Source organism: Falco rusticolus, chromosome 4 (genome assembly GCF_015220075.1).
Source record: "Falco rusticolus isolate bFalRus1 chromosome 4, bFalRus1.pri, whole genome shotgun sequence".
NCBI classification, from domain to species: Eukaryota; Metazoa; Chordata; class Aves; order Falconiformes; family Falconidae; genus Falco; species Falco rusticolus.
The window spans coordinates 26314468-26336366 of record NC_051190.1 but is presented as its reverse complement, the minus strand read 5'-3'; the positions used below and the strand labels follow the sequence as shown (position 1 = coordinate 26336366).

General features: G+C 46.6%; 2 protein-coding genes across 2 annotated transcripts; one reads left to right on the top strand and one right to left on the bottom strand.

Annotated features, from left to right (window-relative positions):
- Positions 1-589: 589 nt before the first annotated feature.
- Positions 590-17804, bottom strand: NOXO1 (NADPH oxidase organizer 1). Its single transcript, XM_037387339.1, has 8 exons — positions 17115-17804; positions 3587-3667; positions 3405-3480; positions 2768-2948; positions 2325-2518; positions 1917-2030; positions 1511-1628; positions 590-1244 (listed from the first exon to the last, which is right to left on the bottom strand). The coding sequence occupies exons 2-8, from the start codon at positions 3659-3661 to the stop codon at positions 590-592; spliced, it is 1413 nt and encodes a 470-aa protein (XP_037243236.1). The 5' UTR covers positions 3662-3667; positions 17115-17804.
- Positions 16113-21216, top strand: GFER (growth factor, augmenter of liver regeneration). The gene is made up of 3 exons (XM_037385822.1): positions 16113-16353; positions 16721-16929; positions 17814-21216. The coding sequence occupies exons 1-3, from the start codon at positions 16147-16149 to the stop codon at positions 17974-17976; spliced, it is 579 nt and encodes a 192-aa protein (XP_037241719.1). The 5' UTR covers positions 16113-16146; the 3' UTR covers positions 17977-21216.
- Positions 21217-21899: the final 683 nt, after the last annotated feature.

Below are 21899 nucleotides of genomic sequence, written 5' to 3'. Positions count from 1 at the left end.
TGAGAAGTTCAGATAAGTGACATTCACATGGCTGCTTCATCCCATCCCTACCCCCTAGCAATAATTGTAGCTCCGTGGGTGACTCTTAAGTCAGTGACTGTGTCTGGTTTCCCCGCCTGCTCCCTGGGGCAGCAGTGGCACTCCGCCAGCTTGCCCTGGTAGGGGGAATAACACAAGAATGATTATGAAATTTTCACATAAACACTGCAGGATAAACACCTGCCTGAGGGAGAATTAACTGAATTCAAAGTGACCTCAAACTTACACAGGAGCTGCCCGATGTGCAGCTGATGTGACTGCCCTGATAGGTTAAACCACTAAATCCTCTCCTGCTAAGGTCAGTACAGCCCCTCCTGGCTCCCCGGCCTCCCTGTGCAAGCTGCAGCAGGAATAGGTGTTACCCAGGGAGGCAGCATCTGCATGCATGTTCCTCGGGATTTAGCAGTGTCCTTGGAAAGTGACGGTCCCAAACCCTGACACCCCGTGTGCCTCTGCCCACGGCTCCTGCGGGACTTTGGTGAGGGGGGTGCCTGGCTATGGGTTGAGGTGTTTGGCCAGGGCTGGGTCCGTGCCCCCGCCTAGGGGGGCACTAGTGCACATTTGGGAGAGGGAGCAGTGCCTGGAGAGCTGGCCGGGAAGCCGATTGCTGCACAGCTCGCTTCGTGACTGTGCTGCACTTCTGGAGGATCTCGTGGGCTGAGGGGCGCACGGGCACCTTGGGGACACAAGCAGCCAAGTCTGGGTCAGTGAGGGAGTAACTTAGATCAGCTGCAGATGACTCCACAAAGCCAGAATCATTCCTGTCCTTGTGGGTGAGGTGTGGAGACTTGCTGCTGTGCGTAGCCAAGGCATGCCCCAGGGGAGAGTTCCTGGCCTGCTCGACTTCGGGCAGAGATCTCGACAAGTCAGGCTTCCAGCTCAGCTGGCCGTTGTGCTCGCTGCTGCTCCCCGAGCTGAGGGACGAGCTGTCTGACTCCAGGTCCGGGGTGGAGCTGGCCCTGGGCAGAGACCTTGATCTGCCTCTCACAGAGCTCGTGTCCCCCTCAGTCTGGTCAAGGGAAGAGCAAGCCTGCACCCTGCACCAGCCCGCAGCCTCACCCCGGGGCTGGGGAGCAATCAAGGAAGAGCAGAGGTTGGGTGTGGAGATGTTGAGCCCACAGTTTATGATCGTTTGGAGCTTGTGGTGAGGATTCTTGTAGGGCTGGAGGCACATGGAGGGCATGTAGCCAGTACAGCCATTGTATCTGAGGGGGGAAAGGATGAAAAGCAACACTGAAAAGAGCCCTTCTCCCAGCTCAGACCAAGGAGAGGGAGCAGAGCACCCAGGGGAAGCAGGTGAGGACTCAGCCCAGCACTGTACATGGGGCATAAGGAAGGGGAAGCCATCCGTAACCGAGCAGTCAGCTCTGATTGCTCCTCCGCACCCTGCTCAGGGAGGAGCAGGCAAGAAGCACCTGCAGCCCATAACGTGCTCCCTCAGGGAATAAGAGCTTCAGAAAAGCCTCCTTACCGGATCAGCCACCAGCCATCGTCAGATTTCCTGACCACCTCCACGATGACGCCGTTGTTCAGCGAGAGCTCATCTGCCTTCTGAGACTCATAGGCCCGCACAACAAAGTACAGGCTGGCTGCAGAGGGAAGAGGGAGGTTGGTTTTGCCTTGTGGAGAAAATGCCTCCATCCCTGTGCCAGACCAGCTCACCAGCCCTGGCGAGCAAGCAAGAGCGGCAGGGGGAGTGTCCCTGTGAGTGACTGATTTGCTCAGAGACCCACAGCTGGTGACAGAGCTGATCACAAGTCAGAGCACCAGGGATCCAGGCAGGGACTCCAAGCAATGGTTAAAGTGGTGGGGTTTTGCAGAATTCATTTTTTGAAGGAGGAACATGGAGTGTCCCAGGGAGCCAGAAGCAGACTTACCCTCTTCATTTGAGCTCAAGGCGTTCTGGATGTTCTTGTGGACGTCAATCTCTTCTAGGTACGGGGCTGGAAACCAGGCTATCTGCTTGTCTGCATTTTCCACCAGCCACCATCCTGCAGCAAACAAAAGAAAGAAAAAGTTTTTAACAGCCTGCAAGTAGATGACCATAATCCCTGGGTTGGGGCTGCTCTGCCACAAGAGGCAGGAGGGACATTCTGCAGAGCAGCTCGGTGCCCCCCTGATGCCGTGCTGAAACTTTGTTCTTTCTTTCTGTGTAAATCCAGGTAAGCACATTACACGTGCAAGCACACACCCACACCCGTGATGCTACTAACTCGGTGTTTGCCAAGCTTTGAATCAATCTACGCTATCCATCCCTGAAACTGAAGAACCCCTATCAAACATACCAGTCATGTCCTTGATTAACACTTCAATAATCTCCTTCTTAGCGACTTTGAAAGTCTTGTTCTTTGTGTCTTTGGTTTCAAAGGTTTCAATGCATCTGTAGCTCTGGGATGCCTGGGGATGTGTAATAGAGGAGAGCTGCTGCCGTGGCTGGCTTTTCTTTTCCCCTCCAATTTCCGATGGCATGATCACAACACTGAAAAGTAAAGTTTAATATCTGTTTACTGAAAACTCACATGGAAGGCTGAGTTTAGTATTAATTTTGGCAAAATTGTCTATGCAGTAAGGTAAGAAAAGCTTAGGCATCAGAAACAACATGAAGAGGCATTAAAGCATTCTGTAGAATTTCCCTGCTCCGCTGCCCTGCTATGTAACTTGTTCCTCTTCTACCCGTGTTCTAGAACATTTCTGTTTCATGAAGACATAAACAAATATGATTTCATACCTGTTTTCAGGAAAGGAGGGATCTAGGTCTTGGGTCTGTGCCTTGAAAAACTGAGTCACATCTTCACCCTGGGAGATTTTAGCATCCATTTTCAGCAGTTCCTGGGAGTAAGTTTCTAGCAGTTTCAGTATCTCCAGGCACCTGTTCAGCTTCCCACTCTTCCTCTGCTTCACATTTGCATCTTTAAAATAACCAGAGCAAAGCTAGACAACAACAGATCTGGATGCCTTGAGAGCAGCATCTTTTGCTGGGTCACAGGGGTGCCCTCACCTACTATCCCTCCCCACCCAAGCCCAAACTGTAAGAAGCCGAGACAGCAGCTGTCTTTGCCTCCCTATCATTTTTAATAGCTCCTGATAAAATTTTTTTAATACCTAAAATTTATCTTTGCTCACATGTAAATGTTACAAGGAGTTCTGGGCCAATATTTAAAGTGGAATATTAATTAAATGATTAAAAAGAAGTCTGGGTTATTTTAAGTCTGTAATAGACCCAAGCATGTTGATGTAACCCAGCAATACCATGCCATGAGCTGTTAATCTGTTCCAGAGGAAGGTCAGACTTGGAGACTGAAGTCTATGACATCACTGACAACTGTGTCATGTTTGTTGGTCCATCAGAGATTTATTCTCCTTACCTTTAAACCTGGGTATTGTTCGGTCAGATCTCCTGAGGGAGCCGCTCTCGATGGGGAATTTTCTCTTCAGCTCTTTCTGAAAGTGAAGAGAGAATAGTAGTGCCTTGCAGCCCTGACACACGGCTGCACTCCTTCCCCCCTCCCCAGAACAGGAATCCTATTTTCAGGAGATATTTGCTTACATGGAATCTCTTAAAGTCTTCAAATGTCCGATAGATAAGAATGTTGTTCTGATCTGACCAAGACACAAACATCATGTAGTTCTGGAAAAATAAAAGAGAAAAGAAACACATTTTTTTAATCACATTGTTCAATATTGGATGCTTTCAAGCAATCAGCATTTGCCAGGACCTGTGGTTTAGTTCCAGCTTCAGGCTGCAAGACCGTCACATTATTTCAACATTAGACCTACAAAAATATTTCCTTAATTTTAGGGGCCCCAAATGGATAATCATTGTTGAAACCAGAAGAATTTGATTACACTGTGAACAGAAAGACAGCAGAATCCAAGATAACCATTTTCTTAGGATATTAAGCCTATTAAAAAACAAGTCTGAGAGGTCCCTGTCCTAGATCACAAGGTTCTAATCCCAGCACTGCAGGGAAATGAGCAAACATGTCCCTGTAAGAGTAACTCAAAGAGCCCTCTAGTTTCCCAATTTGTAAATAATATTTAAGGAGGGGGGAAAAAAAAGCCTAACAAAAAAACCATTGAAGTACCTTCTGCTTTCTGCATTGCATCAAGCCTACAGCCTTCACGTCCACTGGGTACCTGCTGCAGCTCATCTTCCCCAAGCCTGCTTCTTCCTCCTCAGGGCAGCTGGAGACTGAGCAGAGATGCAGCTCCAGACACAAGTCCCATGGTTAAATACGCTGGAGTGAGAGGCAGGGCACAAGTGTTCCTGCACGGCACTTCCTCCTCCGCCTAGTAACGCCGGCAGAAATTCCATAATTTGGCAAACTACCACGTGCCTTTTACCTGCCCCTCTGCTTTTAACATGCAAATATTCCCCAGTGCAGATGGTGGGGCATAGTTCAAAGAGTCAAGGAGGAAAAGCATCTTATCACATCCTTACTAGAATAACACCAACAAGCGAGCCTGGCCCTGCGGCTGGGTCCGTTTATCATCCCTATCAGGGTTGTCACTCGGACAGCAGCATCTGCTGTGAACTGAAGTACATTTCTGGGGATGGACATATTGTCTTTACAGCTATATTGCACAGATGTGCCCATCGGAGTTGCCTGTGGCTTGGGCTGTGCTCACACCAGTCCCAAAAACTAATTAAGAACATGCCTTTTGTAAAGCACAAATCAGGCACAACTTGATGTTGTGTGTTTGTTAGCTAGTTACTAGTGTGAGCTAGCTGTTGCAAATCTCTTTTCTTTACTGCTTTGTCCCATCTGCTAATTCATTTTAAATTCATTTTAAATGGATTTCTGGTAACTGTATCGATATTTGCACACTCTCCGAAATTAGTGGGAGATGCTGATGCCAATATTGCCAGAGCAAAGAATGAAAAAACACATCCCTGAGGTGTAACTGAAAAAGTCCCAAAGCTTCTCAGGTGTAAATACATGATGAAGACTCAGCTCCAGGTGCCCTGTGCTCTGTTCTGCATCAAGCCAGGTGCCACCTAGGGCAACCAACAGCTCTTCCCATGGCACAGCTCCCACTGCCCAGAGGCACTGCAAGACCTGTAATTACAGCCCTGGAAACCCTGTCCTTTCACCGAACTGCTGCCTTTAGCATGCCTCAGGTTATGACTTGGCTGATAGGCATCCGTGTGATCAAACCGCCTTCTCCATCCTCCCTCCCCTTCTTCTTTGATGAAGCCTAAATTAAGTCATTATCATTATTGGAGCCCAAATTGAGAGGCTCAGCCCTGCCTTCCCTTTCATTTTCCAGTTACACCTGGTGTCTCAAAACCCTCAGCAACAGATGCAGATGATTTTTCATCTTCCTAAAAAACCTCCAGGATCTGAATAGGAAGCCAAACAAGATCCCTTCTGTGTGGCCAGAAAATACAAGTAAGGCCTTGGTTTGCGTTTCACAAGCACGTGAGGCTGCTCCTGTGCAGCAGGATGGCAGTTTCTGGGGGAAAAGGAAGTGGTTTCATTGCAGTTTGATCTCCTGCTGCTGGACACCCGTCCTCCTTTAAGAATGGAATATTACAGAAAGCACCTCAGTCCTGTGCATGCATTTGGTGGGAAAACCCCTTTGATGGCATCTCCAGGGCACTTCCTGGCTCACGAAGCCAGGCAGGAGCTGCCCTGAGGACAGGTGATGCAAAGCAGCTCGCTGCCCTCAACAGCCCCAGAGTCAGATGCTCTGCCCCTCTGTTCACAAAGGGTCCAGCAAAGGCACGTGCTGTTAAAATCTACCTCACTCAAAAGGTAAGGTTTTCATGGAGACAAAGGAAATCACTTCAACCAGTGAGTTTATTCTTTACGATCGTGCTTATCTAGAAACTACCGGTCTCTCAGGTGGCAGAACCCTTTGCCGAGTCTCTGTCATCATACCCATGCTGACAGGTTTCTTGGCAGCCAAATTGTGGCCAAGCTTGCCTTTACATAGCTCTTTAATGTGGCTCAGAAATAGTTGGAACCAAAGCTCTCAACAAAGCATCTTTGATTGGTGCCCTGTCTCAGAGCAAACACAAAACACAATGTATTTCCAAGAGCATAAAGGTTTAAACATATTTACCCTGAATGGGAAAAGCCAAAGACAATGAAGACCTTAGAGGAGCTGCATTCTGTGCACAGGAGCCAGCCAGGGAGGTTCAGACAGCACATTGCTCCGTGTCAGCGGGTGTCAGTGAAGGCAAAAAGAGTAGGAGACAGCCTTGTTTTTGGCAAGTGCTAGTTCCAAAGGCTTTGCCTTACTTTGCCATTCTCAGGGAATACAGGCAGAAGGGGGGCACGGAAAACATATAGTTAGATGTTACAACAGGAAGGTGAAACTACATGGAGGTTTGCAAGTCACCTGAGGCTGAAAAGTCAGTTTTTTGGGGGAGATTGGTTGGTGACAGGGATCTCAGATAACGTGAAGCATGAGCAAAACTGCTCAAAACTTGGTAATTAGCTATTGAGGAAGTGGTATTGCAGAAGTGAAGGTCATTGCAATGCAGAACAGAGGTACAGAGGAGGAGAACGGGCAGGCACTACTCAGCAATGACAATACTTCTGGTGTCATGCCGAGGAGCTCAGCGCAAGGCTCTGCAGTTACGGTAAAAGTATTGTTGCCTTGTTGTCAAGTCCGATGTCAAGAAACTGGTCAGGAGGCTTATGTAATGAGTCACGTCATATTAAAGTGACGCTATCTGTGAAACTGAAGGGAGGGCCATGCCAAATTGACTCTCGCTCAGCACAAGTGCTCCTCAACAGCATTAATGCACCTCCTGGCAAAATCCTGGCAGGGCAGGGCCATTTCTGTTGGGAAGGATGCATAACTCATTAGAAGAGGCCATTAATTTGATTTCTTTGCCGGGTACATTTGAGCACACATATAAAACCCAAACCCATAATTTTCCTGAGAGTCAAATTTACTTTGTGCCTTCTACTACTTCCATATCATCCTGTCATACATTGGTACCTCCTTATGTGTAATTATTAACTGAAAGGTAGGAGTGGTCTACCTGGAAAAAGTAGAACTAACAAATACTGCCGGGCACTGCTATTCTATCATCAGTATTTATGTACATAGTTTCTGAGGACAGCAATTACTTTTTTCTTCAGTCGTTTTACAAGGTACAAAAAAGATCATAAATTAACAGGTAATATATAGGAGTGAACTCTACAGCTTTGACAAGACTGAGGAAACACAAGATACAAGTTTTCTCCAAAATAACTGCAGTCGTTTTGCAGCCAGCTTCAAGAAAGCCACACACACCTCGTGAAGGTGAGGCTCTGCCTCCTGCTACTCGAGGAACATCACTACCGCCATAAACAGCTGCTCTGGAAATGTGAAATACTGTTTGTGTCACAGACAATGACTAAGGGGTAGTCAACGGGAGTCACACTAGAGTCCCTGCCCCAAAAAGCCCACAGCCTAAAGGACAGGGTAGGTCATGCAGTGGCTTCAGGGAGTCTCTGGGCTGTCCCCTCTGTTATTTCCATTCCAAGACCAGCTTCCCTCCATCACAGTGTATAAAATCTCCATGACAAATAAACACTGAGGGTCTGGGTTTCTTTCCATTTCAGTATGGATCCATAATAACTTAATCCAGTGTGTTTAACCAAAGTATGGCAGCCTAGGTGGGACAAGTGCCTGGACCAATCCTTCCCTGCGTCCAACAAGAGCCAGAAGAAGAGTGAGTGTGCAGATGCTTGGGGGTAGCCAAAGACATCTCTTCGCCAGCTCCACCACAGCCATTTTCCAAGAGTAAGAAGTAATGGCCTTGTCACAAATGCCCACAAGTGAAAAAGAGGGGGAGCCGTGTTATGAACATCCTTTACTGCATACAGAAGTCAGGCCTGGGCTGGTTAGTGACCTGTACATCTCAAGGCTGAAGATGTGTCACATTCTAAATCAGGCATTTCCCTTTCTATGTCCAGAACAAGAGGGACGCTAGAGGTTAGACTCACTGACCTCTTGCAAACTCACCAGGGAAAGGCAAAGAGAGAAAACGTCCTCAAACTACCCTTGAGATACTACGACTGCAAGAGATATGGAAAGGAGCCGTGGGCACAGGCAAGGGGGGCCCTCACTTGGAATGATGCCGGTAAGAGTTTCATCTCTTCCCACCATCACTGTCAGGATCAAAACCTGCCCTTTACTGTTCTTGAAGGTCACCTGCGATAACACATGACCTATCAGCACCTTTAATGAAAAGCCCAGCTGCTAAAAGCTGATTTTTTAAGAGTACAAAGAGGTTTTGGACTTCCAATAAAGAGAGAAACAGACCCTTATTTGAAAAAAAACTATCACATCAGACACTGGAGTTGACAAAAATACCCTTCACATCATAAACAAAGGAAGCAGTTGAACTTTCACACAGGCTGGGATGAGACAGTTTGCAATATTTAATCCAGAAGAAGGAATTTCATTTCCTCCTAATTCCAGCAGCTGCTGCAGGCACTAAAGCATTTTTCAGTAGCCAATGGAATCCGATTCAGAAATACTTTGAACATATGCAGCAGTGCAGCCCTTCTCCACCCCCCAAAGCAGTGGCGTTGCACAACCTTCAGAAGATGCATGTCCATCTTCAATGCAGGGGCTTCACTAACTCCTTATAGGAAGATTTACTTCACAATAGTTAGGACTCAAGCGTGAAGAGCTGTGGTAACTGGCACTGTATGTACAATAACGGGAGCCGGACAGTAGGTGTGTGCACCGGGGCAGTGTGCAGGACCTGCCTTTCAAGGCCGTGAACTTGCAGTGCACACACAGCACTGAGAATGCATTTTGCAATACCTGTGAGCCGAGTTTTCACTTGGATCACAGTGAATTGCTGCAGCTTATAACAGTTTTCTCCTGCTACGGAGACTGAAGATCCATTACAGCTGAGTGTGTTTCTCTGATCCCCACCAGCTCAGGCTGGTAAGGCAGCGTTTGCTGGAAGAAAGAAAAACTACTTTTGCAGTGCTGCTACTTGAGCTGTCTCAGAAACAGTCTCAGCCAGCAAGGCCTCCTATGGCAGTGCTGGGAAAAGACAGTGCTCGTTTTCTACAAGCCCTCAATTCGCCTTTTCCACCAGGCAACTGCACACGATCACCGTGGCTTCATGAGTCAGCACATGGAGAGGGGCTTGTAGCCATCCCCTTGGCCATCTTCCTTCTCCTCTCTGCTCCATGCCTGTCTCTGCTTTCCTCTGCCACCCTCTCATTTCAGCATCAGTCCCACTCCTTTTAATCTGCAATCTTTTGTGAGGGACTCATGCCTGTGGCATCCCTGGTTACTGCCCCCATGCAAGAGACCAGGTCTCAGGACACGGTGGTGCCTGCTGGGTCACTGACAAGGTGGCCACAGCCAAACAGCTGATATAAAATTGCAGCACCACATCAAACTCTTTGAAACCTCACACCGGCCAGCTGAGAGGGGTGAAAGCAAAAGAGCAGATCTTCCTTGGAATGCCCTTGGGATCCAGCCACCCAGCCCAGGGAGAAAGCTGCCTTTCACAGGAGACTTGCCTGCCATCTGAGGCATGCTGGATGGGCCCCTGTTTACCAAGCACATGTTACAGTTATTTCATAGCTCCTTTGTAAAAGTGGCATGTTTTTCTAAGGTTGTGCCAAGGACAGAAGCATGATTCAAAACATAAAGTTCCAGGAAGGATGAGAATGTTACTTAAGCTGCTGCAAGCGAAAGTTTACTGATCATTTCCTACAGTAAAATAGCCAAAAAAAAGTGTTTGATGGGTGTGTTGAGTGGTAAAGGTCAAGCAGTGTGTGTACATGCTGGGACCCGGCTAAGGGATGTGAAGGGAGATGGAAGGCAGGGTTGAGTTTCCAAGGGGTTTCAAGCCTCAAGGAGGCTGTGCCTCTGCAGTGCACAGCCTGTCCTGCACTCTCCAAAATCCATCAGGGGAAAATCCTAGCAACACAACCTGTACAGCCAATGGCAAGCAAAACCAATATCGATGAACACATAGAAATAATGTTTTCACTTGGGCAAAAGCTATTCTTACTTCATGCTAAATACAGTAAAGTCTGATCAGAGACAAGACTGTTGTATTCCTCACAAATTACTCCGAGAAATGCTCAACCTATTTTTACCCTTTCCTCATTCCCCACTGCCATTGATAAGCAGAATATGCAAAGTGCTTTATCTCTCCTGGGGTTTTCACCAGCGCTGGTCGCTCAAGTTAGAAGTTCACCTTTCTTTCAGATCAAAGGCAAGCTTTCACATTCCTTGGCCCCTTCAGAAAACAGGGAAAACAATATTTACTCTTCACTCAAAAGTCTGGAGGGGAGAAGAGTAACGTGGAAGGAGAACTGTTGTTTCATTAATGTTTAATCCTTAACGATTCAACACATTCTCATAGCAATTGTTATCTGAGAAAAATATCTTCCTCCACCACTGGTTGAGACTTAATATTGTCCATTTACTTTGACCTACTTCTAGAAAAAGGAAGCACGCCAAAATCAGGGAGAGCTGCATAAAGATGAGGAAAAAAACAGAAACCACCACGTGTACCTGTCCTGTACGGGACAAGTGATTTTAATAGCACAGCTCTCTCAACAACATGGTCATTAATTTTCAGGATACAAAAATGGGAGTCTCTGATAAGGAAGGACCCTCAAAATCCACTTTGCAAACAGCATGCTACAACATTTTTTTAATAAACTGCAAAGAGCATCTTTTTACTAAAACAAAGGGTGCTCTCACTGTGCAGTCAGTTCTGCTGCAGCAGCAGCAGAAGCCCTTGGCCACACCGGAGACCACTCTGAACTCTCCTGGCCGTCACAGAAAGCAGTTGGGCCAGTCTCCTTTTGCGAAGTCAAGAGGAACAGGAGCCGCCTGCTGAAGATTTTGTTTTATTTTTCAAAAGAACAGAAGGAAACCCCCAGTTTTGCTGTGTTTGTGCTCAGAATGCATTAACATTAACATGGATGCTCAGAGAGAGTCTGGGATGTAGCAGACAGACTGGAGCATGACAAGCATCAGACAACTGCTTGTATCAACTTGTAGAAAATAATTTAGTTTCCTCTCTATCCCTGCCATTGCAATATAAACACCACTACTTCTGAATTCCCATTGTAATCAGAGGAGGATCTACACATAAAAATGTCACGAACTTTAAAATAACATACTGCAGTCTCTGGGGATAGACCTTGGTATATAGATAGACCTTGGTATATATATTGGTATATAGTCTCTGGGTGTAGGCTGCCTTGGTATACTGTCTGAAAGGTCTTAACCCTCAGACTGTTTTGAACACATTTTAATAGTTTTGGATGGATCTGAACTGAAATTGGTGTCTCACCCACTCACTGGAAGTGAAACATGTCAGCATGGCAGCAGGCTCCTTCCTGATAACTGGGAGATAAGTTCATGCCTGGGGAAACTTTGCACGCAATGCATTTCATGTATACATGCAAAACCATTCAATATGATTCACTTCCCTGGAAGTACACATTATCTTTTTCTGCTGCTATTTCCTAGTTGACTTTAATTTCACAAACAACTGAGTGACTAATTCCTGATGTAACTGGTTGACACTTCAGGCCACATCCTTATCTGCAAATACAAATCAGCTTCCTGTTGGTGTATTCCCCTGGAGAGGGCAACACATACATTCAACTGGAACTATCCGCAAAACCATCACAAAAAACATGGTAAGAGTTGTATATCTGTAGTATAATAATATATATAAAATATACCTAAGACGTATAGGGTAAAATTTTCTAAAGAACTTTAATTAATGAAAAGTCAGTGGTGTTTAGGTTCCCAAATGAAGCAGAAGGCTCTGAGAATATTACTCCTTGTTCTCTAGTCCAAATTTAACTTTTTTATTGCAGTAATGGTGAGAAATGCATACCAGCAGGCAGTGTGGGCTCACTGGCTCTGCAGGCTGCTACACTTCCACACAACTCCCTCACATCCTAGAAAGAGTTATCTTTGAAAATTAGCAGCCTTTCCATAGATATAATCATACTTATACATAAATGAGCATCCTGCTGTAACTTGGGGGTCACACTGCTGGGAAAAAAGCTGTGTGAAGCCTCCTGGGGTTTCCTGTCCTTGGGGACACCGCTCCTTGAGGTCACCCCTCCTTTGCTCAAGAGCTGCATTTAAGCTCAGGCCTCGGTCCTTGCCTGAAGCCCACTGTGGGTATGTTTGTGCCACGCATTTTGCCTATCCTGACTCAGTTTCCTGGGCATGGTGCAGCAGGGTATAGACCTTGGTATGTGTATATATATATATATCTCTATATATATCTAGCTTGCTCTACTCAAAGGGGTGGGGGTTGTCTGGCCCCAGCTGCTTCCCTCACGCTAAAGAGCAAGCAGAGGGATGCATATCTGGCCTCAAATATGGGTCATATCCCGTTGCCAGCCTGTTTCTTTTTCCTTCCCGTCCTATGTCACCTGCCATTTCCCAAACTCTTGTTTAGCAAGTGCCAAAGATAACAGCAGAACATCAAACAGCAGTCTTCCTCTGAGAAAGGCAAACACACCCTTTTAATTTTCTCAAGCGCAGGTTTTACTAATACTTCCTGGTAATTACCATCATTGCTGTCCTGCGCAGTACCCTATTCTAGTCACAGATTAAGCAGCTGTTAGGAAAAGGCACCTATTCAGTAGACTTCAGTGAGCCCAGTCTTGCAGATGTAAGTAACTGAAAAAAAGGTGCTTTGTTGGCAGCGCCCACACCCAGGATCACTGCAAGGTGCCACTGCCAGCAGGTGCCTGGAGGACACACCAAGGAAGCCTGGACTAGGCATCACGGGATGGAGCTGTGCTTTGCTCCCTGCCCCCAGGAAACAGCCACTCTTAGGAGGGGTCTTTGTTAGGAGCTTGTTTGGTAACAGGCTCTAGCACACTGCCAGCTCCTCCATCACAGTGCTGGGACCAGAGGGCCAGGTGGGAGCATGCAGCACGGCGGCCTGCCAGGGCTCATCACAGCTCCTTCAGCCCTGGAGCTCCATCCCCACTGAGCTCAGTGTTGCCCACCCACGCTGCAGCTCCTCTGCCTGCTCCGAGCGCCCTCGGGCAGAGGGCAGCAGCGGTGCAAGGACCCACGGGGATGCTCCAGCATCACACAGTTGTGGTGAGGGACACGCAGCTGAACACCAGCACCTATTGGGACCCTCCACGGGGCATCCACCAGCTCCGGCTGGGATTTAACAGAAAGGTTGTCCAAGGGTGAGCAGGAAGGAGGGCTACTGTGTCCTTCCTCTGCTCTGCACTATGTTCCTTCCTTCGTATGGAATTAATTAGGCTCTGTACTTGGATTCAATTAGACACAATAAAGTGGATTTCCTTGCTCTGATTTGAATCTGAGCATCTCCATTTTTTTACCTTTGAAACAAGATGAAGCTGGCCATGGGGGCAAATAGAGAAAACTGAATGCACCTTTTCCTAAAGAGCCAGCTCTGCTCTTAGAACTGACCAGAAAAGGGGCAGGGGGAGCAACAATGACCACAAATCCCTCTGTAAGCAACAGCTTCTTTCCAGGTTCTGACCTCTTTTTTCTTTTAAGCAACAATAAAACATGCTTGTATTTTAACCAACTCAATAAATGAAATCACTAACAAGAAAGCAAACAGACTGTTAACAGCCAAACAAGGAGATTGCTTTGACTTAGAACCATCTCTGCAACTATTTAATTGCTTGAAGGCTAAGCAATAAAGCACTGTAGGAAATTCCCCGTGTCTCTTTGAGATACCAGCATACATTTTTTCCTGAATTAAAAAAAAAAAATGTCATCAACGTTATTTAAGCATTTATTGGTGGGCAAGGAAAACAAACATAAAGAATGTCTTTTCCTTTACTTGATCTTTCCTTTGTGTGTGAAATGTAGATATATAGTTGTCTATAACTTTAGACAAAGACATTTCATTAGTTCCTATCAGTTACTCCTGTCTCTTCTCCCTCCCTCCCGAATATCTGCAAAGGAATGTTCTCATTAAATTGCAAACAAAGGAAAAAATGGAGCACTGGTAAATAGGAGGCCCAGAGATGGAGATCCAGATCATCAGTCCAGTGCTATGGAGACCAGGAGACAGATCAGCCATTTCCACATAAAGCACACTAAGTTTTGAAAACTTTTCAAAGGCAAGTTTTTGAAGCATTTCTCTGAAATGATGCATTACCTACTAAACATTTTACACCATGCTGTGTTAAATAAATCAGAGGATAACAGCTGAAAATGAGCAGTATTTTTCCAGCAACTTTCATACAAATTGTGTCTTTGCAGAATTGGCAGCACAACAGCACTTAACATCAGGCAAAAGACTCAAGATGCATTTCAAATAGGCTACAAAACAGCCTGGAAGGAATAGGATGTGTAGAAGTACAGCTATTTGTAGGGGCAGGAGTTGCTAAGGGGAAAGGTCCCAGGCCATGACTGCCTGAAGGGACATGAAAAGGGTTGGTGCTGCCTGAAGGGGAAGAGGAGGAGGGAGGGGTGGCAAAAACCCATACCAGCCAGCCAATACAAGATTTCTTAAGATGATGTTTTGGTCCACCTGAATCCCAGCCATACATTTGTTTGCATTAAACAAATAATCATATTTTTCACTCAACCTGCAGGACATTAAGAGGTGAAAAGTGGGAGTGAATACAAAATTCACATTCTAAGGTGATCCTCCCCCTCTACACTGCATTGGTGAGTCTGTGCCTGGAACGCTGTGTCCAGTTCTAGGCTCCCCAGTTCAAGAGAGACAGGGAACCACTGTAGAGGGTCCAGCAGAGGCTACAAAGATGATGGGGTGACTGGAGCATCTCCCTCATGAGGAAAGGCTGAGAGAGCTGGGCCTCTTTAGCCTGGAGAAAAGACTGAGAGGGGATCTTATCAATGCATACAAATATCTTCAGGGCGAGTAGCAGGAGGATGGGGTCAGGCTCTTTTCAGTGGTGCCCAGCTAAAGGACAAGGGGCAACAGGTGCCAACTACAACACAAGAAGTTCCACCTGAATGTGAGGAAGGATTTCTTTACCTTGAGGGTGACAGAGCGCTGCACAGGCTGCCCAGAGAGGCTGTGGGGTCTGCTTCTCCGGAGACATTCAAACCTGCCTGGATGTGATCCTGTGCAACCTGCTCTAAGAGAACCTGCTTCAGCAGGGGTTTGGACTGGATGCTTTCCAGAGGTCAGTTCCAACCCTGATCATTCTGTGATTTTGTGAAAGTGCCAAACCACAGCTAATTAACCCTTCCAAGGGGTGAGAGACCCAGCTCTGAAGCCAATGCCATGCTGGCTCATCACTCAAGGGCTGGGTCACCATCCTCATGTACTCGCAAGCCTGAGGCTCACCAGGAGTAGAAGGAAAGCTGCTGAATGTCCACTTAAGACCAAAGAGCTGGAGCAGGGCCTGGGCTCTCCTTCACTGCGCCGCCGCCGGCCCCCGCCCCCCCCCCCCCAGCAGCCCACCCAGCTGCAGGTGCGGGCTCACTTCTTGATATACCTGTCCTTGAGTAACACATGCAAAAGCTTTCCGACAGCTGTGTAAACCCTTCCTCAATATAGTTTTACAAGCACACGGCAGGTATTAAATCATGTAAAATTTGATATGGGTGTGTTCTGCTACAGGTGTATGAGTTAGAATTATCTGTTTGTTCTTTAAATCACATTGTTGAGTGTATTTCTGTGCTGGAGATAACGCTGAAGTGCCCTTCCCTGCCCGAGGCACGTAGGAGAGCTGCTCTCTGCCAGCCACACACAATGTGTATGTGTATGTATACATATATACACATCCATATACACACACAGAGGCAGAGACAGATGTGAGGGAGACAAGCGCTGCCAGGAGGCTCCTGTCACTGTGCCGTGTGAAGGAAAATCCACCCTGTTTCCCTCAGACACCAGACGCAGACCGAGAGCCTGCTGCTGCATTGGCAAAAACTATCAGAAACTCACATTTCTGTGTGTGGTGTTCAACGGCAAAGGCCCGGGCCGACCCTCCTCGCCCAGCCCCGGGAAAGACCCTGTCCCTCGGGGCGGGCCGAGCCGGGCCGGGGCGCAGCGGGACCCCCGGGCCCAGCCGCGTCGCCCGCTCCCGCCTGAGGGAACCCAGAGACCATTCAAATGGCGGCCTCCCGCGGTGGCCGCTCTGGCCCGTGGTGCACCGCGGCGCCAAGATGGCGGCGCCCAGCGAGGGCCGGCCGGGCCGTGGCGCTTCGCCGTTCCCGGGCACCGAGAACGGCCCTTTCACTTTCCCCTTCGCCGTCCCGCACGGCGCCGCGGGCTCCGGGGCGGAGGAGCCATCCAAGAAGCCGTGCCGAGCCTGCACGGATTTCAAGAGCTGGCTCCGCGAGCAGAGGAAGCGGGCGGGTCCGGGCGGCGGGGTAAGACGGCGGCTTGCCCGCGGGAGGGCCGGCGGGAGCCTCCCCCGTCACTCTGGGGGGGCTGTCGGCCCTCGGCCGAGCTGTGAAGTGGGCCTCCATCCTGCCCCCCAAGTGTGATGGGGCTGTGTGTGTCCCTCCTCAGGGTGTGAAGGAGCCGGGGTTTGCCCTCCGCGAGTGTGAGGGGCCTCCATCTTCTCACCAGCGGGTGAGGCGGGGGCGCAGCCGTTGTTCCCGCTGGGGGTGTGAAGGGCCTGCCCCCCCCCCCCCCCCCCGCTCATCCTGCCTCCTGAGCGCAGAGGGGCACACGGTGGGAAACCCCCCACCCAGCGCCACCAGTGTCCCCTCACAACCCTGTCACCTGCTGCAGGACCCGGTGGTCACAGAGAAGGAGCCACCGCCGGACTGTCCCCTGGACAGCGAGCAGCTGGGCCGCAGCACCTGGGCCTTCCTGCACACCATGGCAGCCTACTACCCCGACCACCCCTCTGCTGCCCAGCAGAAGGAGATGAGGGACTTCATCAGCCTCTTCTCCAAGTTCTACCCCTGCCAGCACTGCGCTGAGGATCTGAGGGAAAGGTAAGTTGCTTCGCAGAGATTTTTTTTGTGGTGGCTGCTGCTGAAGAGGCTAGCCTGAGGTGCTGGGCTGCAGCAGCTATTTGCATATCAGCAGCTCTTCTTGCAGTTGGGGTTTGTAGGTTACCTGAACTGGTTTCTTCCATTATTGCATAAATCAGAGATACACTTACTTAAAAAACAAATACCTTTTCTCATGCTGTTAGGTTGTATGCTGCCTCCAGGGGCTTCCGGAGGCGATTTCAGGATTTTCTGGTTCAAGCTGGACTTGTGCACAATTGTGAAATTGGAGTGACTCTTGAAATAATTTGGCTGTCGGGAGGCAAGTGTTTTTCTGTCCCAGAAAATTCCCTTTATCAGCAACCTCAGCAGTGGAGGCAAAGACCAAAATGGGCTGAGATGTTTGATAAAACTTTTCTACTGTTGTTGCTGTCAGCTTGTTTCTCAAAAGTTTTAACTCTTCTCAGGGATGATGAACATGCAAAAAAAAGTTTGAAACCTAATTATTGACTTAGCAGACATCACATGGCAAAACAGCTGCTCAGGTTTTTTCATTTATTATTTCTTTGTTTTTTTTTTAATTTGGTGTTTTGATGTATTTGAGTACTTCTTGCTTTTTATTATAAACTGTTTGACTTCTGCGTCTTTTCCAGTTGACAAGACTAGGCAGTGAATGAAACCCAGCCAGTTGCAGCCATCAGTATTTTATAGTGGAAGTTTGGCCTCTGATAATTACCAACCTGTGTGCTCTCTTCCGTGTTCTCTTTGGGACTCAGTTTGCCATAGCACGCAGACAGCCAGTCGCCTTTTCTGCTGTGTGCCTGCTTTGGGTATTGAAGTTGGTGACTGTAAAGAAGTAACATTTGTTTCCTCTTCCCTGTTTGCAGATTACGTACAAATCAGCCTGATACTAGCAACAGAAATAACTTCTCCCAGTGGTTGTGTCTTCTTCATAATGAAGTGAACAGGAAACTGGGAAAATCTGAATTTGACTGCTCTCGTGTGGATGAGCGCTGGAGAGATGGTTGGAAAGATGGTAGTTGTGATTAATCCATAGAGACTGCTTTGGAAATCTAACAGACCTATTCAATCTGGTGTCACAGCGTGTCGATCACTACAGGGAGATGTGCGAGTCAGTAACGGTGTGTTTGTGTGCTTGTGTGTGTGACTGATGTGGCTTGTGGAAATAAAGGTAAACCAATTCTAAAAGTAAATTTGAAAATTTTATCCTAATAATATTTTGATAAATGATTACGTAAATGTATTATCTGAGGGACTGAGGCCTTCATTTGACATAAGAATTGATAGAAACCTGTGGAATTAAGTCACAAGTGGAAACTTTTTCATTATGGCATTTGTTTTTTTCTGTGACTACAATTTGTTTTACCTGAACACAGTTGTATAGGCTGCTCTGTGGTGTTTTACGTTTATCTGCAGGCCTTATCTTGATGTTATAGAAGATGCATCGAATTAATTCAAACTTTTGTTTCTGTTGTTCTAATAGAGAAAACTCACGCTGTGTTTTGTGCCAAGCCTGTATCCCCAGATCTCTTTCAGAGGTCACCAATGTTGTTAAACTTGAATCCAGTTCCTTTGATAAAAGGCCTGAAGGCAGGTACATTTAATTTAAATACTAAAATCATGGAGCCCAGATCTCTCATTTTATTTTTGTGTTTCAATTTGTCTTGTAAGAGGACATTGTAGAAAGGGAAACTAAAGCAGGACAAAAAAACCACCCTCATTTGATGAATGGAATGAAGTATCAATGGGGTGAAATTCAAATGTTTTAAATTGATTGCTGATTTTCTTTGGATCCAGAAGTGATATGATGGTAAGTTCTACTGAACTACTTAATCTTAAAGCAGATAACCTCTTTGTCTCTGCTGTGAACTTCTGTCTGTCGTGAAAATAGCTTGAGACTGCTAACTGTAATGAAGCATATTCAGCTTTGTTTAGCACACAGTATTTCTTAGATGTCACTTGAAATTTTTGATTGATACTCACTGACCCAGTTGATATTCTGCTGTTATCCCCTAGCTAAAAGCCTCTCTAGAACAAAAGCACTTTACAAGCTCCCTGCAGTATTTGAGTCCTGCCTAAGACTGTGGCGTCAGCTTTACATAGTATTGTTGCACAGGGGCCTGAAGGGAGTCCCTAGGGTAAATTCCCTCTGTAGAAGCTGATCAGAATCCATGCTCTGTGTATTTTTCCTAGATCAGCTATACTGCATCAGAGTACTGATACTAAGTGTGAATTTCAGATTCAAGTGAAATAGCAGCATAAATGGTTTATACCACAATGCATGTAAGCACATCTCTCTATAAGAAGAGACAGTTTTCACAAAAATGTCCAAATAATTTCAAATTCTTAAAGTAAATAGTGATGTCCTGCCCTTACTGCATTTCTGTCTGTGAAGAGTTTGCAGGAGCTCACACAAATAGTGACAATAATAGCTTTTTCTTTCTGTACTTCCTGCTGAGGTTTTCTTGCATGTTTCAGTGAACTTAGTTACTTTTATGCACTACAGAACGCCTGTAGATTTACTCTTGTTGATAGAGTGCGTGTTGCCTGGACATGTTAACAGTACTTTTATAGTAGTGGTAGAATGATGACAGCTTGTATCTAAGAACTCTGATCTTCAAACCAGTGTGTGTGGCAGCTCAGTGTTTAGAAAGCAGTAAGAACTTTGGAAATACATTTTAATATTTTGTGATGTATTTCAGTTCTTTTAAGTTGGACCTGTTAAAACCATATGAGACAAATTTTATGGACCAGTTATTCTTGAAGTTTTTTGCATCATAGGATTTCTGAACGCAAACCCAACAAAATGTTGGTAAGGTACTTCATCAAGTATGCAATCTGACTTATGACTCGAAGGTATTGTTATGGTTATTAGAAGTGCTCAGAAAATTTCCTTATTAGCATGTTGAGGTTCTTGGAACAAATGAATTCCAGCCCTTGTTTTTTGTCTTTTTGGTAATAAACTCAGTCCCCAAAATGAAGGACATTGATATCCATTAGTTGGGAGAGGACCAACACAAAGACTGTAGCCCTCTGCTTTTGTCGGGTGCAAAATTACCCAGTTCTGTCAGGATAGTTTTAGTGGCTGGGGGTGTGGACAGGCATTTTCTTCTGGACTTGGTTGTGCTGGAGGAGAAATTTACTGTTCTTCCTTTCCAGTCTGCCCTTGACTATTCTCTGCAACAGTTTCATCGTCCATGGAGCAGATGATGAGATTTCTTCTAGTTTGTTTCAGTGTAAGTGAGCAAGTTGGTACAAGACCCATTTTAATACTGAAAATGGGCTGGGTCAGTGAGTTGCACTTGATCTCTGCTGCAGAGTCCTTCGACCACTGCTGTCTGGCGCTGGCAAGCGGTCACCGACAGGTGGGTGCATGGTAACCTTCTACCATACTGCAGCATCTGTGCATATATTCAGTGTAGAGAGGAAGATAAATGTGTATCATGCTCAAAATCAGGTGGAGCAGCTGGGGCAGCACATTTTGTCACTTTATGTCATTCAAGGAGGCTGCAGAGGCGTGCAGAAGAAAAAGCCTTTTCTGCCAGCATGTACTGTTGTGCCCTGGCAGCGGCACAGGGGTAGGGAAAGAGCCTTAAAACTGAAGCCAGTGTCTTTAGTAAATGCTTCCTAATAATGAGGCCACCAGCTGTGGCTACTAGATGTTATTAGGGCAGTTTGTAACTTTGTCAAGTGGCTGTTTGGTGAAATCTATGCTTGCACTCTTGTTCTCTTGTGTTTATGGCTTTGCAGAGGAGCTTTGACTTAGATGTTTCTCAGGCATATCATTGTCTCTGGACTTGACTATGCAGGGGGGGGGGGATTTTTTTTTGCTGCTCATTTGTACCACATCTCAAGTTTTAATCTTACAAAAGGAATTTTTATTGAAGATACTTGTATTTGTGTACAGAAAATTGTAAATTCTAAATGCAGTTGATTAAATCTGTTTTTAAAAATACCTGTATTCAAATTATATTTCCTGTTGATGTGAAAATAATAAAGCAACTGAGGTAATTCCTGGCTTCCCTACTGGATGAGACCTTAGGAAAAGGCATTGTATTGTGCTGGTGTGTCTAACCTTCTGCGTGCCAATATATGACTGTCTGAGCTTAATGGCTCAACTGAGGTTGTGTGATTCTCTGTGTGTATTGATCAGACAAGGTGGGGCTACAGCCGGTGATTTCCTGTTGTGCTAGTGAATTGACACAGTTCTTTGTGGGCCAAGAAGCTACAAAAATGCAGTAAATTTGTGCAGCAGGTGCTTGCCCATCAGATTGGAGTTTGGTTTTATGTGGGGATCAGTGGGATTTTTTTTTTAATGGGCTTCAAACATTTTGTTGTGTTTCTAACAGTATTAAGGATAGTGTTACAGTTGGTAGTAGCTCAAATCTTGCTGAATTTGAGCAGGGTGGCAGAGGAGGATGTCATCTACTGAAGGGCAGTGTTTGTTAACTGCATATTCACCGCACAACCCATCGCTTTTGCCAGAAGGGAGAAGCTGCTTCCCAACAGGAGGAGCCTATGCAAGGCAAAGCACGGTCAGGAGCAGGTGCTGCCTAAAGAGCTTGTGGGATCTTACTCAAGAGCTGCTCCTATGTAATAGGCACCTGGCTAACCTTTCAGCTTCACGAAGAACTTAACTGTTTTCTTGCATGGTTTGCATTCATAGCTGTACTTCCTTGTGGGTGGGTGGTTTTTTTTTCCGCTTCATTTCTCTCCCCCCACCACCAAAAGCAACGAGCAGGGACCCACGAGGGAATCATCCGCTTCATGAATGGGAGGCAGACTTGCTTAAGCAAGTTACAAGTGCAGATGTTGGCAGAAGTACTGCTATGCCTTTGGCATTTTTCTAGGGATTAGCTGTTCCTTTACAGTATGTGGGGCATATACAGTCTCCTTTTTACAGTAAGATTCCCAAGAGTTGCTTTGCTCACATGTGTCTTTTGCTCCAGCCT

What these genes read in the sequence shown, in the direction of transcription:
- NOXO1 (XM_037387339.1), bottom strand. Translation starts at nt 3,661, where the DNA reads ATGATGTTTGTGTCTTGGTCAGATCAGAACAACATTCTTATCTATCGG. An exon ending in GTTAATCAAGGACATGACTG is followed by an intron (nt 2,031 to 2,324) that starts GTATGTTTGATA and finishes TGTTTGCTGCAG; the next exon opens with GATGGTGGCTGGTGGAAAAT. An exon ending in CTTGAGCTCAAATGAAGAGG is followed by an intron (nt 1,629 to 1,916) that starts GTAAGTCTGCTT and finishes TTCCCTCTGCAG; the next exon opens with CCAGCCTGTACTTTGTTGTG.
- GFER (XM_037385822.1), top strand. Translation starts at nt 16,147, where the DNA reads ATGGCGGCGCCCAGCGAGGGCCGGCCGGGCCGTGGCGCTTCGCCGTTC. An exon ending in GGGCGGGTCCGGGCGGCGGG is followed by an intron (nt 16,354 to 16,720) that starts GTAAGACGGCGG and finishes CACCTGCTGCAG; the next exon opens with GACCCGGTGGTCACAGAGAA. An exon ending in GCTGAGGATCTGAGGGAAAG is followed by an intron (nt 16,930 to 17,813) that starts GTAAGTTGCTTC and finishes CCCTGTTTGCAG; the next exon opens with ATTACGTACAAATCAGCCTG.